The sequence below is a fragment of the Blastocystis sp. subtype 4 genome (assembly GCF_000743755.1).
Source record: "Blastocystis sp. subtype 4 strain WR1 chromosome Unknown seqid_0011, whole genome shotgun sequence".
NCBI classification, from domain to species: Eukaryota; class Bigyra; order Opalinata; family Blastocystidae; genus Blastocystis; species Blastocystis sp. subtype 4.
The window spans coordinates 1-17,877 of NW_014569536.1; the positions used below are offsets into that span (position 1 = coordinate 1).

The following is a 17,877-nucleotide window of genomic DNA, read 5'->3' on the forward strand; positions in this document are numbered from 1 at the left end:
ATGACTCATAGTTGATTCCGTAGTTGTTGTGAAGTGGCAGAAGAGGCATTAGTGAAACAATTGAAGCGAATTCGAGGTCTGAAGGATGTGAAATTGAGTTTAGGAAGTGAATTGGTATTGTATAGAACAAAAGGAGAGAAGATTGAGAAGGAAAAGAAGAAGGAGGATATTCCAGTCTCTTCGTTAAGTGATAAGGACATTGAAACAGCGAAATTGAGATACTTACAACGAAAAGGATTGTTGTGATATGTTTGGTTTTCCTTCATGAAGTGTGATTTCCTTTTGATTGAATACTCTTTGGTTGTATTGAATCCTTTGAATCTCCCTTTCTATCCAATTGATAGAGGCCTCAGATCTCGTCATATCTTATTCTGGATTATTGGACAACTATTATTGGGATTCCAAAAATGTGTTACTACAAGTAGGGTTGCGGCATTGGGGATTGGGGATTTGGGCTAGTCGAAACTCCCAGGATGCCGCACACATTCCTTTCTCGCTCATTTTCCATTCACTTTTGGAAATGGTACCAAAGAAGTCAAAAAGCAAGAGAAAGACAATTCGTCAGCAATATACAGCTCGAAAACTTGTGGTTTTGGGATAAATGAATAACGAATAGTTCTTTGAGCGAAAGCGAAAGGCCAAAAAGCAAGAAAAGCGTGCTAGAAGAGCAGGAAAGATTATACCAAAGCAACGCGATCCTGGTATTCCCAATAGTTGGCCATTCAAAGAGGAACTGTTACAAGAAGTTGGACTTTGTATGTTGAAGTCATTTTCTAGGCTCAGGATATGAAAGAAGAGCGTGAAAGGCAAAAAGCACTTCTTCGTGAACAACGACGTTTGCAAAGGGTATGGATAGCTTGGAAGAGTAATAAGCAGATGAAAGAAGATGCTATTGAAAGAGGAGAAGAAGTATCAGATTCTGAGGAGTCTGAAGAGACTGATGATCCTGGATTTCTCCCTCATGGAAGTGTAGCAGCTGTCCTAACACATGTACTAGTCATTACTGAGATTTGATTTTAGATTATTGGTAATTCGGATGTGATTCTTGAAGTAGTTGATGCTCGTGATGCCATAGTAGGATTTTTGCTTACTTGATCATAATAGAATTCTCGTTGTCTGTCTGTGGAAAAAGCATTAGCTACAGAAATGCCTGAGAAGGTTGTGATTCTGATTCTGAATAAAATCGATTTAGTTCCAAAGGAGATTCTTAAGCAAGTATTTCTATTGTTTCTTCTTCAGAGATAGACTATGAGGAATCTCTCTGGAGACATTCCAGTAATTCTCTGGAAATGTGGTCGTGAGGGAATGAAGAAGAAGCGACATGCGCATCAGAACCGTGAAATTGCAATTTCTCGGAATGCTCACAATACCGAGTTGGATTGCTTCTCCTTCGGTGTGGACTACCTAATGAAATGTTTGAGAGCACTCCAGAAGCAGAAAGGAGAAGTGATGAGTGTTGGTGTAATTGGGTACCCAAAAGTGGGCCGCCACTCTGTAATCAAAGCAATCTGTGATGCATCATCATTATATCAAGTGGATCGACAGAATTATGATGACTTAAATGCTGTATGTTAATTGGTTGATTATGAAGTAGTTACGTCGAATTGACGAAAATATCCACTTATTTGTTCAACCAGGAGAAGTTGTTCTTCGTGAGAGAGAATTGGGTGTGAGCGATTATTTGTATAAGTGTTATGCTTATGGTTACCAGAATCTAAAATATAAAGAATTGTGTGAGGATCTATTATGTGTTTGTCCCGCGACTTCAATCAGTTATTATTATAGAACAAGTTTATATGATTCTTGTACGAATTATAAGAGAAATTGAAAGATAGTTGATGTGTTGATGACAAATTTGATGGAACGAAATAAGGAGAAAAGTGAAAGTGAGAATGAAGAATGATAATTAGAGGATATTCGTCCATCTAGTATCTCCAAACAAATTGTTTATGATTGGTTGACAAATGAGTTGCCTCACTATGCTGAACCTGCGATCTGTCCTTTGGAAACTATGTGAGTGTTGAAGTGATGATTAATGAGGTAGAGACCGGGGTATGATTAAACAGTGGAAGGAGGGTATGGAGTATGAGAAGATTGCTGAAGAGATGATAAATGATTCGGCAATTGATCGTTATTGTTGTCCTGTAGCGGTTATGAGTACTGTTGAGTTGTAGAAATTGCCTCGTGTTATTGTCAGCAAGAACATCCATCCTACGGAGGAGATGTTGGATTATTCGTGTTTCCTTGTGGATAACGGAAGTGATGATGAAGAGGAAGGAGAAGAAGGAGATGAGGTGGAGGGAGACGAAGAGGAGGCAGAAGAAGGAAACGAAGAAGAGGGAAATATGGATATAGAAGAAGATGCTGCTTTACTGGAATGATTCGTTTATTGGATTGTTTGTTCTATGTAGTCTTGTTTCTTTTTTGTAGGTTCCATTACAATGATACACAAACAGACTTATCAAACTGTGATCCTGAACAAATACACCAATACATCCAAATACAACATCAAACAAACCAGTTCAACAACTACAAAGAATATCCACAAGCAATCGAGCATCATCACTCAAAAGTAACTGCACTATCTACAGAGTTACAATTTGAAGCTATTTATACCTCTTCATCCAAGTTTTTCCTGATTTGAGTCAACAACTCATCCAACAAAGTCGGATCATCCATCAATCGTTTCTACAATAAGGAATTCACCATAAATTCAACCTTTAAGAGTGGAGTTAAAGGATTCGTTTCTAACCATTGACGAACTGCCAGTTCTGCCTCCTTCCTTCCACTATCATCCACTAATACTTTCGGTGCATCCATCCATCCAAGAAGGAATCAGGATAAAGATATATAAACAAACAAATCTCTATCTCTCTGTGGAAGGAATAAAACCACTAGGGTCTTGCATATCACGAGGTTGTAACAAGCGTTGTCGTTCAATATTCTTTGCTAATCGTACCTTCATCGTTGTAATGTGTTTAATGGCCTATCATTCACTAGCATATTCTATACTCACTTCCATATGCATATCCATCAAGATCGACAACTGTGTCTCCGAAGCCAGGTCCAGGTCAAGTCCAAGATACTGAGACACTGAGACACCAGTAGCGCGTGCTGAAGGATGAGACATATCCAGCACCCTCTATGCATTATGCTTTTGATCTACTCTCACTTGAAGTTCTTCACTTGAATAACTGCGATTTGATCCATACTGAATAGAGTCTCCCTCAGGGAATGAAGAGAAATCCATCCAAGGTTCTCTTTCCAAACCCATTTCACGTTCTCTCCATTGTCCATAGTGTGTTTTTGGCCACCATTCATCATGAAGAGAGTTACTAATGGGTCCATATCCATAGTATCCACCATACCCCAAACCATAGTCAACAGACTCTCTGAATCCAGATGAAGGATTCAATCCAAGTGAATTGTGTGTATAATCGATAGAGAATGAACTAGATGGAAGAGTGGATGGTAGCATATCTGGTAATGGATAAGAATTTAGAGGAAGTGGCTCATTCTTTGGTTCACTTGGAATGTTAAGAATAGGAGTTTCATTTTGAACTCCAGTGGGAACAACAGGTGCTTCAATGGAAGGTGGATTTGTGGATTTAAGAGGAAGTGACTTTTGGATCACTTGCTTGTAAGTAAGTTTTGATGTTACCATATTCTGATGTCTTGAACTATCTTCAGTTTTGATTGGTTTGGATTTCCTCTTTAGATGGTCTTCAGATACACTTTGAGAACGATTTTTCCTTCTCTTCTCACCAACTACAATCCATGTGTTATCAGAAGATTCAGGTATGCTTCTTGTGATGTTCGGAGATGATTTCTCAGTCTTGTTATCTGAACTCTGTTCCTCTTCCTGAGTTGTGTTCTGTACTTCTACTGTCTCTTCTTGTACTTTTTGCTTCTCATCAGATTCCTTCAATGTTTCCTCTTCCGTCTGAACTGAGGAGTCTTTCACTTCCTCAACAGTGTCCTTCTCTTGACCCGTAGCTTCCTTCTCTGGATTCGGAGTATCCTTCTCCTGATTTGATTCTTCCTTAACAGTACCCTTCTCCTGCTCCGATTCTCTCTTTTCCTCAACTACAGTAGCTGCCTTCTCACTCTCCTCCTTTGTCGGTGCCATCACCTCTCTCCCAGGACCCTCTCGTAACATTCCAAACACATCATACTGAGGAGGATCATAAGCAAGGAAGCGACGATGAGGATGTACCTCCCATGCTCTACGGAAGCAATTCTCACATAGATCATAATCCGAACATTCCTATCAATCATACAAACAGATTATCAAAAACCTGGCAACAATAGCGAATTCCAGAAATCTTCTTGTTATTGTTACAACTATCACATTTGTAATTTGGATGAATATGGTTTAATTCATTCTTCTTCTTCTTGTTCTTACGACCTTTCCTACTTCGTTTTCCACTATCAATCATCTTCATTCCAGTGAACTCACCTTTCAATGGAAGTATCATATCCTTCATCTCGCAACAATGCCTCCATCTCAACTCGTGCCTTCTCCTCCAATTCTTTCCACTTCTGCTCCAATACAATTGCACAGTCTGGATAACAATATTTCTCAGCCAACTGGAGAGGAGTTAATCCTCCAACGTCGCGCAGTGTACTATCAGCTCCGGCATTCAGAAGGAGTTTCACACAAGAAAGATTGCCATTAGAAGAAGCCACATGAAGGGCTGTTTGACCATCAACATCCTGTACATCTATGATTTTGGGGCATCTACTATAAATGCAATGGAGAGAATCTCACAACTTAATAATCTCTTCTGCCAACCGAGCACGCGAATCCTCAGGACCCAAACAAGCTCCAATCAAACATGTTGTATCATTTACACTCATTGCACGAATCTCTGCCTTCTGACTCAGAAGATACATAAAGAAATCATAGTTTCCAGAATAACAGCTCCAAAGCAAAGGAGTCTCTTCATATAATCAACCATACCAATAACTAACCTCCTAATACATTGCATTGATTGATGAGTTTTCGATTCTTCTCAAGAATTATCTTTCCAATCTTCACATTCCCTCCCTAATCGATTACTCCATCCCTATACCCAAATACCTTTGCTGCAAAGAAGAGTGGTGTATTGTTCTTGTTCAATGTCACAGTGCTTACACTACAGTCTCTCTTGATCAGTTCTTCTACGATCTTCTCATGTCCCTCAGAAGCAGCAATCATCAAAGCCGAAAATCCATCCGAATCCGTTTGGTTCACATTAGCTCTTCCTTCATTCAACATTTTTACCATTGTATCGTAGTCTCCATCAGCAACAGCAGAAAAGAATGCATCCGCGTCTGCCATCGATACTTTTTCATATCGGATACTAACTTCACCGCTATAGTTCACAGCATCCATTGATATGCGATTATCTCAAGTTCTAAGAATTGGGGTTACCGATTTTCGGTCCCCAATTCCTCTTTTCTTCGCTTCACATCTACGGATTCATATCCCATGAAACAACTATTATTTTACGTACTGAATGATCTTGAACCTATTAATCTTGTTTTGTTCAATTGTCGCTTCTGATATTGGAGGCAAAGCATGTAGGGATTGCGAAGAGTTGTTAATGAAGGTAATAAGAACATCCACTGTGGTATTCCAGCAGCAGATCTGGAACAATCACGCGAAGTGACAGATTCACTTTCAGGACAATGTGTGTAAGATATTGAAGAATTCATTCACTTCTAGCAAAGGTAAATGTGTGTGTTATGAAGGATTTGGGTGCACCAACTGTGGAGGTCGCATGATTTTGGACGAAAACAACGAATACACTACAATTCGTTCCATGTTATTTGATCCATCCCAGACGGTAGACATTTGCTCAGTTGAATGGGGTGGTGGTTACTGTACTGATGATGATGAATGCAACGGGAAAGGATTGTGTATCGAGAACCAATGTGTCTGTTATAGCAACTGGTTGTGTCCTTATTGTCAGATGGGACTGAATGAGGACATTTTGATAGGTGCTACATGTGGTGACTATGTGCATGGAGGAGGAAAGTGCACTATGGATGCAGATTGTAGTGGGAATGGAATTTGTCTTGAAGGGAAGTGTATGTGTAATTCTGGGTATGTTTGTTCCTATTGTTCTTCATTGGCTTCAGATATTATTAGTGGGAGTAGGTATTGTAGGTCACTATCAGCGATAGAATCAACGTGCCCCTGTAGCAATATCAATTGTGGCAAACATGGAATGTGTCAAAATGGTCAATGTATTTGTGATCCAGGATACAAAGGATCCACTTGTTCTGTCAATGTATGAATTCGATCGTTTCATGAGATAGATCTGTGATTCGTTAGATTGTGGTGAACATGGAATCTGTTCAACTGCTCTCGGTGGAGTATGTCTTTGTGATGAAGGGTAACGTCGTGAATGGTTCCTAATACGCAGATATTCTGGTACATTATGTGATACGCAGCCTTCAGGAGGAACAACTTGTGAAACTAGTCAGGATTGCGGAAATGGAGTAGGAGGAATCTGTAATCCTACTACCCACACTTGTGAGTGTTATAAGGGCTGGACATGTCCAAAATGTGATAAGATTGGATCGGAATGCAATGCACTTGCTCAAATCCATGGTGGTGGTAGTTGTACCAAGAATGCGGATTGTGGAAATTTCGGTCCTGACTATAATAACCCAGAAAAGACGGGTGGAAAGTGTGAAGGAGGTATGTGTGTCTGTTTTGATGGTTATACTTGTCCTCATTGTACAACTGCTGGAAATCCAGAATCGGTGGTGAATGGCAATTTGGTGTGTAAAGATGGAGCTACAAGGGGTGTTGTAAGTGTATTCCTTGTTCTTGCAGCATTGGTGTTGATTCAGCTGGAAATGTAAACATGTGTGTGTCTAATTGGATAAGAATTCAATTGTTTGTTGGAGACGCCATTCATTCTTTTGTATTGACGCAGTTATGATAGCGAAACTACAGAAGGTACTCAAGAAACTACCCAAGTCTATTGATGAGTATGTAGTAGGACTTGATTTCAAATCTCAGCTCTTAGCGTACAGTTACTCTATTGTCTGATTCCGACTTTTACCCCACTTCTCTCCAAGCTTGCCAGCGAGTTCCAGAATACCAGAGTATCTTACAACGATTTTTTGATGGTAAATTGCTGTTGATGGAGGATATTGAAAGAGGATGTTCCCTTTGTTACGGGGAATGCACTTAAGTATTGGACCGAAGGTTTGCGAGAACGTGTTCATTTACTATCAAATGTCATTTATTACAGATTTATGTCATGAAATAGGCAGATCATCAAGTAATCGAGTTTTCACGGGATGAAGTGATTCAAATGATGAGTTGTATGACTCTTGGTTGTTTCGATGGTGGAATGAAACAGGTGAATTTTCTTCAGTGGCAATCCAATTATGTTAACAAGGATGGAGGTTGTAATTTCTAGGAATGTGATAACTTCCTTCTGATGGAGGAATATCTCCATCAAATGCGATCCTATCCTCGCTTACAGGAAAAGGTTATCATTGAAACGAAGAATCTAACGAATCCAGAGACAATAGACTCTCTAATCTCTTCCAGTGTCCCTCTTACATCTCTAAATAGTGAACTAGTCAAACGCATTGAAGATGTACCTAAGCATGCATTTATTGACTTTGCCAATAAGTATATTGGCGGTAGCTCTCTTCTAGGTGCCTCAGCCCAAGAAGAAATTCTCTTTTCCATATTCCCAGAGTGTTGTTTGAGCTGTACCTTCTGCAATGTGATGACAAATACTCAAGCGATCATAATACGGGGATGTGTCCGCATTGGAACCTATACTGGTTATGGAGGATCCTTTAAGTATCTGGGACCATTTGAAGCAGCTAGTTCACTTCCTTCGGAGGTGATTGCTATCGATGCAAATCCCTGTGGACACTTACAATTTGAGGATAATATGATTCTACGAGATATTAATAAAGCATTTTGTGGTTTTTCATTGGCTGGTGAGGAAATGGATGGCATTGCCTCTGGTAAGTGGGGTTGTGGAGTATTTGGAGGGAATCCCTATCTGAAGGTCCTTCAACAGTGGATCGCTGCTTCTCTTGCTGGGAAAGATGTAGTTGTAAAGATACTGACTGAAGAATAGATTGTAATTACTCTCTTCAATGATCTGCAACTGAAGAAGTTTATCGATGGTCTACACGAGGCGAATCTATCTACTGTGGGAGATGTTGCTTCTATTCATATCCTTAAGTCAGCAATCTCGAGTGTTCTTTCATTCTACTCTTTGAAGCAGCAAAACGTGATCCTCATAATTACGAAAATGAAGTTTTATCGTTATTACATTGCTTTGTTTGTTTGTATCCCTCATTTCTTCGTCTGATGAACGACGACAAATGGAAAAGGAAATTAGAGAAGCAGTTGCACGACTTCAGCGAATTGAGGCAGAGTTAGGAGAACCATCAGAAGAACCTACCAAATCTGACGACAACGAAGAAGAACCATTCGAGTACTCACAACGAATTCTTCTCTCCGATATTCAAGAGTTGAAGGAGCTGATTGCTTTACGAGATAAAGAGTCTCTTGTATGCACCAATCGACGAAGGGTCATTGAATTAAATGCAAGAATCTATCGAGAAATGAAGCAAGTCATGGAAATCTATAATCAAGCGCATGATGGCCTACAGAAAGAAATAAACTCCAGGAGAGGAAGAAAGGTGACCACTTGTGTTTTAACTAAGCTCTAGAAGCTATCTGAAAAAGAAATTGAAAAACGCGAAGAAGCCTTAACCATCATTCTGGCACAACTCAAACAACTGCAATCCAAAGCAGATGAAAATCATGCAACAGATCGTAGGTATAGATTTTTTTTATAACCACAGGTTATATTGAAGCCAATGGATCGGATCATCTCTTACCAATCCTCACAGTTCTTCCAAATACTCCACTATCCTATGACAATGGTGAGTCATCAAGGATGATATGATATCTAGATAAACTTGATGTGAAAGAAGCCATTGAATATGCAGAAGACGAATTGACGGAAAAACAGAAAGCATCCCTTCAGATATACGAAAAGAATAAGCAGAGTATTGATCGGATTCTCGATGCCATGAGTGAAGGTTTGACTGAACTCAAAGTGGGTCTCTCTCGTTCCTAGAACTGTAGAATCATGCGGATATAATGGGAAACGAGATTGAAAAACAGAATCAAATCCTTCAAGAATTGGACACCGTTGTTGACGGTACCACTGAACACATTCGACGAAATCGAGAAACACTTCAGCGACATTCTAAAAAACATTCAAACAAGAACTGTGGTATGTACATGTGTTGTACAATCATGATTCTTATCATGGTCATTGTCATCCTAAACATGCTCCGTAGTGCATTCACATGATAGCTGTTTATAACAAACACATTCATCCCCTCGCAACTCCAAAAGCAACCAAGGCAGCTCCAATACAAGAACCATCATCCGCTAAACCAATATCAATATCAGGTCTTCCCAGCTCCTCCAAGGCGTTGTTTACCCATTCCTGGTAATGTGGCATGTATTTGTAAACACTTCCATCCACTCCAACAGTACATCCCTTATATTCATCTCCCATATGAGCATAAATGGCATGAACAAAAGAAGCCATCAATCGTGCCGAACGTAACACAATCGAATGGACAATGGACTTAATCGTTTTACGATCTTCTAATGAACTGTTCACAATATGGAACTGATTAAGAATACGATCAACCTCCTCCAAGTTGGAACCATCATCTCCCAGAATCACTGAACAGTATTTCGAATCAAAACTCAATGGTTTAGTGAAAAAGTCTTCTTTCCCATCACTTTCCTTAAAGAGCTGCTTCTGATGGTACAAATACACACTCCAACGGCGAGTCAATTCACCTAGATAGAAACCAGACATCATCTTTTCTAAGCGTTGATGGCCTGGATTTGGAGTGATTGGGTCCAACTCCAAGTCAAACGGAGTTTGAGGAAGAATGGAAGGATTGCCATCACCAGTTGCTCCACACTCCATATTGATAATCATTTTCCCTGTCTTTGAATCAACATGTGTCTTAGTAATGCGACTCACATTCTCCATGTAAGCAGCATTACAACCCGTTCCCAAAATGATACCTACAGCTGTTTTTGGGTCACTATAGGAACGTGAGATTAGCGTACCCACAGTATCATTACAAATAGCTGTTACTCGGAGATGGAGATTGCGTTCCATCAGGGCTCTTTCAAGAAGCTCCACAGTATCCTCTCCTACACATCCACTTGCAGAGAATCCCTTTGTCCAAATTACCAGCTTCGAATGGTTAATGCTGGTCTGTTCCGAAGGGAAAGAAAAGGTAAATCCAAGTGGTAAGTTATCGTCTGGATTCGCTTCCTTGATGCAATCGGCTAAAAACCCAAACACTTGTGATGCTGTGCCAGACATATATTCTGGTGGGAATGCATGCTTCACTTCCTTAACTACTTCTAGTACACCATTTCCTCGTAGATCAAATGTCGTAACACGAACATTGCTTCCTCCCATATCCAAGGCCATCACATAACCTTGCTCCATTCCACTGCAAACGCTGTCAACGAAAGATGGAAGCATTTTGAGATCGGATGTCTCCCCCTTCAAACCTTTGTCCATTTGATCCTGAACATATGCAGAAATCTCTAGCATACGCTCGACAGATATATTGCAAATCGTTTCCAGTTCTTCCATAATGAGTATGATCAAATTGTTTTCGTTGTTATCCTGCCGAATGCAAATAGTGACAAATCTAATATGAACGGAAACTAATTTGCTGAGAAGTAAACAAGCGTAATGATAGAAAGAGTGAACACCAGATAAACCCATTTATTGCAATGAAACTTCGATTCCAACAACAATGAATATTGTTCAAACAGTCACTTTTATGCATGATAACATTATCCCATTTTTCTATCGGCTATCAAATATCCTTTAGAATAAGGGTTCAGCATCATCTTTAGTCCAAATTCTGATTCTCTCAGGTTGCTTGGAAAAGTCTAATTGATGAGGATCTTTGTGATGATGACAAAATTGATTTAAGTGTACAGGCGAAAACGTATTGGGAACGTCTGGATGAGTACGAGAACAGACTTCTTGAAATGGAGGATCCATTCTCAATACTATGACCCCAGTATCTTCTTCTGGTGTACTATCCGCTTTCATCAATAGTTCTACGAATTGGTTCTCAATGTTACTGGCTCGCCTCAGAGGTTTGTCACTAATAACATCAGAAGAATATGTGACGATTGGAGATGGAAATGTATTACGTTTGAAGAGAGGCATTCGTACAGGAAACGAAACAGATTCTTTGACATTCTGTTTTTCAGTAAGAACAGGTTCGGAAATATCTCGTTTCAGAACTTCTTTTCGTTGTGTTTCATCAATCTCTTCTTCACTAATGGTAGAGAGTACTGACAGTCTGGGAACAACTGGCTTGTGACAACGAATTCTTCTTGGATGCTCAGAGCTAGGAACACCTGATTCCTCCTCTTCCTTCTCAGTGGACGTCTTGCTTAATAATGCTTCCATATTCATTATGGTTTGACAGAAAAGGTCCTTAAAACTGTATTCTGGCACATGATCCAACGAATACTCGTCTTGAGGAGTGCTAGAGATCAAAGACAATGGAGAGTATGACATAGTGGAAAGTCCAGCTGGTCCATCTTGGTTTGAGAAATGAGGTACCGTTCTGGGTAAATGTAATGACAATCCTTTGGTGGGGACGGATACATGATCATTCACTCGTGGAAGACTCTCTGGAGGCGTAATTTCAAAAGAGAGAGTCTGAGAAGACAATGGAAAAAGGCGAGTGGATGGATGAAGACTGTCGGAAGATGACGTGCTTGTAGAAATACATATCACACAGCTGTTATTATCAGTAACAGGATCCATTGTTGCCTCTGAATGAGATATCTGCAATTGACCCAATTCGATCCAGTATTACTTGTCGGCGAGCCATTGAGTCGTTAAGGGTAGAGGTACAGTTGTTGGTGGATCGGTATCAATTCAATAAAACACACCTTCAGATTATGACTTTCAGTCTCCTATACTTGTGCACGATCCAAATTGCACAAATGCAGTAGCGATAAAAGAAAACTAAATAAAAGGATACACTTTGACAAGTCCGTCATTATCAAGATAGAACCGTGGGTATTATGTAAAGAGAAACAAACAGGGAATCGCAAGAGGGAACCCTTCCATTGTTCACGACATGAATTGCAAAGATAACGGACACCAAATCTCTTCGATCCTTTCACCTTATATAAGCTAGCTCCACACTGTTCGCACTTCATGTCCCTTTCAACGTTATTTCCATTTATGTTCGTTGATCTTTGATAGAAATCATGAAAATCGAGCTCTTTGCACTCTGATAACTACATTTCAAACTAATCCTCAGATATTACTTCAGCGACAATGTCCAGCAAAGTACGAAGAAGATAAGGGCTAGTTCCAATAAAATGAATTTGATAAGAACCATCTAGGTCCCGAAGAATGTGATATCCATCCAATTCATTCCAGCCGACAATTAGATACAGTTTCCACTGACATTCCTTATTGTTAGAGTCCAATCGAATATCTACCATTTTCACTTGAATAAAGGATCTAATCAAATAGTTTCCATAATATAAACAACAGTCTGGACAAATAAAGGCTTGGCCAGGTATCTAAGTGACATGCATTTATCACAACTCACAGTATTAAATGACTCGTGATATTCTGTTATCCTGCATATACCGCATTTAGTAGTAGAACACTGACGAAGTAATGAAGGAAGAATATACATTGCCATCGTTGCCGCATCTTCAGAATTGAGAGTCAATCTATCAATTCATTCTCCTTTTGATATCTACCTCTGATGGAACACTCGTTTCTTCTGAGACCAATAGGAATGACACTTTCCTTTCACTTTTCTTCTCGCAGCCTCAACATATTTGGACCACACCCACAATTGTTCTGTTTGTATCTGTTGGTGAAGACGTTTTGCTATCTCAGGTTTGCCTATTCATCAAACAGAATCAAAGAAGAGACGATTATGCAATTCTAGAATACTGGCATTAATCATCCAAACCTCTTCGAAGATGGCAGAATTATCCCAGTTTTCGCAGATTTGAATAATCTGTGAACGAGTTGACGCTGAAATATGATGCAGATCAATTCGACTCAGATAACGAAAAACACTCTTCTTGAGTGAATTTGTGGAATCGACAAAAAAAGAACTATTGTCAAAGAACTGTTGAATTCGATTCATAATTAGCTTTCGAATCCGTGTTGGTTTATTCAAGCAGAGTAAGAGAAGTGACTGTTTCTTCTTAGATGAACGTTCTTTCAGTATAAGTGAGGAAGGGTGGGATTGTTGGGGGTTTGAATCAAGACACTGATCAGGGCCCAAATCCAACTGATCAGAAGCTGATACAAGTTCTGTTTTTAATGATTGAAGATTGCTAGGCTGAGAAACTGGAGATGGAGAAGGTGATGAACCTGACATCAGAGGTTGAGAAGAAAGGGATGAGTCTGATTCTAAAGGCTGGGAAGAAGAAGAACAAGGAGAATCACTTGGAGACTCCAATTGGGGAGAAGGAACAGGATCCAAATCCTCCTTGACAGTGACCTTCACAGAGACTCGTTGCGATCGGTTCGCACTTGTATTGTTGGCTGCATGATGCACTTGCCATCGGGACCAGTCCAATCCAAGACAGTCACCATTCCTAATACCATAGAAAGATGAATGGTCATTACAGAACCAAATGCAACCCTTGTCAGAAATATCCAGGATTTCTGTATTTGGATCCACACAAGCAGGATGACTCTGCTTGTGACATAAAGGCCAGCAACACTCAATGCAACGACCTTGCTTCTGACAATGACAACAAAGGGCATTAGGAACACCACTGTACCAATTAGATCCCAACTTGAAATCCCATCCTGTGTGTACAAAGTTGAGTTTGTGATCCGAGGAATTCATTACAGTAGGAACATAATTGAATTGTGTTCCATCCACACACAGAGCACATTGAAAATGAGCCCAGCTTCCATTCGTAGCATACCCCAAATACCCCTGCTTTTGGCCACAGATACAACAGCACCCATGATCCATCTGAGGACAGTAGCATTCGGGAGTCATAGAAGCGTCCACAGATGATACAAAATGGCTTGGTTCTTGCAGTAATGGATAAGGATTACTCAGTAGACATCGTCGACATACATAGTCTAGAAATGAAGAATTCCAAAAATAAGGACAGTTTATATCATTCTCACGGAAAAGTGGAAGCATAAATGAAACCTCTAGACAAGTCTCATGAACAAAAGAATCACAGAGGAGACACTGCCATCCCTGCCCTCGACCATTTGAAACTAGGAGATAATTGAACACATGATAACGGTGGTGTGTGATATCAGAGGCGAATGTTGTAGTAGGAGAATGAGCAGAGTATCCACAAATGTCACAACGAGTCTTCGGAGGGGGAATAGGATGAGGAGAAAGGAGACGACTAGAAGCAGTGACAGAACGACATTGGTTTCTTGAATACACATATGAAAGAGTTTGAGAACAAGAGTTCTACGTGAGAATAAGATATGAATCCTCACTTGTGTATGAAGAGGACAGAATGCAATTAACTTGGGTTGAATTCCTGAACTCACGTATTCATGTTCTTGCAACTGAATGGTGATATCACCACCAGAATACCAGAGACATGTAACATGAAATGAGAACTTGCAGCCTTGTTGACTACAATGACGAGTATTCCCTACTGGGAGCTTGCAGATACAGCACAATCCACCTGGAACAGGATCTACATGAAAGGATTTGAACCATAGTCTACATTCACGATTGCCTGCGGTTTGTGTTGCTGGACAAGATGGGATGATAGCTTGGAATGAAAGGAGAATAAAATCAGTACATTTGTATTTAGCTTGATCTGATGGTGAGAGGATGTGTCTTAAAGCTTCTTCTTGTTCATTCAATGTGGGTTGGGCAAAACAATGAAAGGCTTGTAATACCTGAGGTACTTGGACAGTGTGAATTCCAGAACAGGCAAATAATGTCTTGTCTCCATAAGCCTCGTTATACGGAATCGAAACAGTTTGATATGACTGTTTCTCTATAGGATTCGGAGACTCCAAGTCATAAGAACCTTCAACCACAGTGGTATCTCTCTTCTTAAACTGAACCAAAGTTTGTCGTAAAGGAACAACTGAAGAGACAGGAACACCTGCTAAAGAATCCACTGGATTTGTGGCACTGATTCGATATGTAACAAAAGAAGAAATGGTAGCTCCCATGTGAAATAAAGCACACCACAAATGGATAAATGAAGGTGGAGCCAAAGGATTCTCTGTTTCATTCTTACATCGGTATAGGTAACCAAACCGAACAGGACAAAACATGCAATGAAGAAGATTTGGATCACCATCTTCCCGTAAAAACGAACAGGAATCACACACAAAAGGAGTGTTGGTTCCCTTGCGATGAACACATTTCACATGCACTTGTATAGAACAGTACTTACAGCGGATAACAGGATTATCCAATTCTTGTTCTCCATCACAATCTATTGTTCCTTCAGAACAATAACAAGCAAAACAGAAACAAGGGTGAAGGAAAGAACTCAAATCAGTTTGTTCTGTTGATAAACACAAAGGAACCCATGCTTCTGAATCCTGTGTTGCTGATTGCATTCTGAGAATGAGTTGTCTAAATGACGCATAGTTCTTATGTATAGCAATAAGAGGTGATAAGGAATTCAAGAGACGAATATTCCCAGCATCGTATTGATATAAGGACTGTAAGCAATGAATCTTACTGATATTCCTTTGGTAAAGAGATGAGAAAAGAACCTGATTATCATAAGATGACCCATCATCTTACCGTCAGATTGGATATTTCGAGAGAAATAGGAGCAAATATCTGAGAGGAAAATGGTGAAGAGACTGGATGATAGGAGAGAAGAAGTAATTGTTGACTCTGATAATCAAGCCAGAAGACTATCTCCATAGATATATCTCCTGACACCAATAATCTACTTGTGAGTCTCTCATACAATATAATACCGAATTTCACGTCCTTGTGACAATAATGGAGGCTTTTTCTGAACTGTAACAATTGGAGAAACTTCGTTATCACTGGACAGAAATCGTAAAGAAGTCTCAAAGTAATGTTGTTCCATTGACTTCCAGAATTCAGAACAACTCAATTTTGTAGGTAGAATCGATCCTGTGGTTCCTTCTTGACGAATAACTGAAGGAGATGTTCGAGCTCCCTGTTTCCATGGTCTTTGAGAGTCATCTGGATGTGTTCGTTTATAGGATCGTGTTACATAACGGACGTGATTCATTTGTTCCATTGAATTCACTCTGGCCATTGGCATAGGCTGTCTTTGAGGATCCAATCCTACTCCAGTACTAGATCCAGAAGTCAGATCATCCTCTTCAAATGTACTGTAACAGAGAGGAGCAGCCCAATCATAGTGAGAGAAATGGTGATGAGCTTCAATAAGAACCTTGGCAGCAGCAGAAGGAGTAAGATGAATTGAGACTATGAATTGTTCAATAGTACTCCTTTCTGCAGGAGGAAGCCGAATGTGAATGATAATGGATCGAGCTGCTGTTGCAATGTATGGAATGAGACCAGTTGAAGAAGCTGGAGATGATAGGAATTGATGGGGATTTAGTACATACGATATAATACAGTAGGGACTGATTCCATGAGCTATTCATTAGAATAGACAGATAGAAATACAATAGAGACTATGAATATTAGAGTAACGAGGAAGAGAAAAGAGAAAAGGCAGATGCATCATGGGCTGATGTTTTTGACAAATCACTCCAATGGAATATTTACCATTCTATGAATGAAAGAATTATGAAAATCAAACAAAAGAGAGAGCAAAACGAAACCGAGAATAGCATTGATAAACACAACGAGGATGGAATTTAGAATCACAATTGGAGAAATAGCAAGCAAAATAACTCCCATTTATCTGTTCTTTGCAGAAAGCACATTCAATTCCAGACACAGTGTCAATAACCCCACAATATCCATTGAAACTAGGAATCTTTTGAATGCTACCACTAATCATACTCATCCATTCAGTAACTGCAGGAATTGACACTACATGATTACAAATATCAAATTGTACTTGTTAGTTGATGTGGCGTAATTGGAATAGAATGAAGAGAACTGGACTGCAATTGGTAATACATGAAACCAGGAGAATAGAGAGAGTACAACCGATCATCTACATAAAAACCACAATTATGATGGAGAATGAGACAAATTGTGTGAGCCCATCGATCGGGATCCACCTGAGTAAAAGCACCTTTGCGATTCTATGAGTCATTCACTCCAGAATAGAACTACAAAACTGCATATACAACAGACAGGGCCAAGAACATCGAGTTGGCATGGATAACACATCCAAGGTAAAGAAGCCGTTACGATACCATAACAGAATTGGTGTACCATAATACCACACTTGGCACATATAAGCAACTTGTCACCTCCTGCTTCAGGATGTCGACAAATACTACGAGTGAACTTCATAAATATCTATTTACCAACAAAGATTAACCGCAGTCATAGACTTGAAAACAGTAAAGTAACCACAAGAGAATTAAACTAGGATCACTTGTAAAACAAAACAACCTACCTCCAATCCTAGAACCAAATATAGAAATAATGGAACGAGTGAATTGCCTTTTACTTATGTACTGAAATTATGGCTATCAATCACACTATTGAAACTAACCAAGATTTTAATGGTATCAAATTGTGAATTGATAGATAGGATAAACTAACTAAGAAAACCGCTTCTCTTGCTATTTTCACGTGATTCCCGTGTTCTGGATTAGAAGAATCAAATACATAATAGAAAGACTTTATTGTAAG

At 39.6% G+C, this 17,877-nt stretch overlaps 8 protein-coding genes across 8 annotated transcripts; 4 read left to right on the top strand and 4 right to left on the bottom strand.

Annotated features, from left to right (window-relative positions):
* Positions 1-520: 520 nt before the first annotated feature.
* On the top strand, positions 521-2,381 carry JH06_0133 (guanine nucleotide-binding 3 like; the record flags this gene model as incomplete). The annotated part of the gene is given in 12 exon segments (XM_014674308.1): positions 521-586; positions 617-745; positions 778-846; positions 877-990; positions 1,021-1,074; positions 1,105-1,215; positions 1,246-1,566; positions 1,595-1,772; positions 1,836-1,886; positions 1,911-2,013; positions 2,045-2,162; positions 2,175-2,381. The coding sequence occupies 12 exon segments, from the start codon at positions 521-523 to the stop codon at positions 2,379-2,381; spliced, it is 1,521 nt and encodes a 506-aa protein (XP_014529794.1).
* Positions 2,382-3,142: 761 nt separating this feature from the next.
* On the bottom strand, positions 3,143-5,377 carry JH06_0134 (ankyrin repeat domain-containing protein; the record flags this gene model as incomplete). The annotated part of the gene is made up of 6 exons (XM_014674309.1): positions 3,143-4,267; positions 4,299-4,428; positions 4,460-4,741; positions 4,772-4,943; positions 4,975-5,050; positions 5,084-5,377. 6 exons carry the CDS (start codon positions 5,375-5,377, stop codon positions 3,143-3,145), a joined length of 2,079 nt encoding a protein of 692 aa, XP_014529795.1.
* Positions 5,378-5,501: 124 nt separating this feature from the next.
* JH06_0135 (putative tenascin-X) lies at positions 5,502-6,858 on the top strand (the record flags this gene model as incomplete). The annotated part of the gene is made up of 6 exons (XM_014674310.1): positions 5,502-5,565; positions 5,595-5,679; positions 5,711-6,145; positions 6,191-6,278; positions 6,307-6,383; positions 6,414-6,858. 6 exons carry the CDS (start codon positions 5,502-5,504, stop codon positions 6,856-6,858), a joined length of 1,194 nt encoding a protein of 397 aa, XP_014529796.1.
* A 587-nt stretch (positions 6,859-7,445) lies between these two features.
* JH06_0136 (glycohydrolase) lies at positions 7,446-8,105 on the top strand (the record flags this gene model as incomplete). The annotated part of the gene is made up of 1 exon (XM_014674311.1): positions 7,446-8,105. One exon carries the CDS (start codon positions 7,446-7,448, stop codon positions 8,103-8,105), a length of 660 nt encoding a protein of 219 aa, XP_014529797.1.
* Positions 8,106-8,355: 250 nt separating this feature from the next.
* Positions 8,356-9,358, top strand: JH06_0137 (hypothetical protein; the record flags this gene model as incomplete). Its single annotated transcript, XM_014674312.1, is given in 5 exon segments — positions 8,356-8,688; positions 8,707-8,812; positions 8,842-8,922; positions 8,953-9,098; positions 9,128-9,358. 5 exon segments carry the CDS (start codon positions 8,356-8,358, stop codon positions 9,356-9,358), a joined length of 897 nt encoding a protein of 298 aa, XP_014529798.1.
* A 22-nt stretch (positions 9,359-9,380) lies between these two features.
* JH06_0138 (hexokinase) lies at positions 9,381-10,682 on the bottom strand (the record flags this gene model as incomplete). Its single annotated transcript, XM_014674313.1, has 1 exon — positions 9,381-10,682. One exon carries the CDS (start codon positions 10,680-10,682, stop codon positions 9,381-9,383), a length of 1,302 nt encoding a protein of 433 aa, XP_014529799.1.
* Positions 10,683-12,376: 1,694 nt separating this feature from the next.
* On the bottom strand, positions 12,377-15,668 carry JH06_0139 (hypothetical protein; the record flags this gene model as incomplete). Its single annotated transcript, XM_014674314.1, has 7 exons — positions 12,377-12,655; positions 12,685-12,811; positions 12,842-12,989; positions 13,041-14,198; positions 14,229-14,547; positions 14,577-14,782; positions 14,813-15,668. 7 exons carry the CDS (start codon positions 15,666-15,668, stop codon positions 12,377-12,379), a joined length of 3,093 nt encoding a protein of 1,030 aa, XP_014529800.1.
* A 293-nt stretch (positions 15,669-15,961) lies between these two features.
* JH06_0140 (lysine-specific demethylase) lies at positions 15,962-17,532 on the bottom strand (the record flags this gene model as incomplete). The annotated part of the gene is given in 7 exon segments (XM_014674315.1): positions 15,962-16,009; positions 16,031-16,698; positions 16,756-16,834; positions 16,865-17,100; positions 17,129-17,227; positions 17,240-17,318; positions 17,350-17,532. The coding sequence occupies 7 exon segments, from the start codon at positions 17,530-17,532 to the stop codon at positions 15,962-15,964; spliced, it is 1,392 nt and encodes a 463-aa protein (XP_014529801.1).
* Positions 17,533-17,877: the final 345 nt, after the last annotated feature.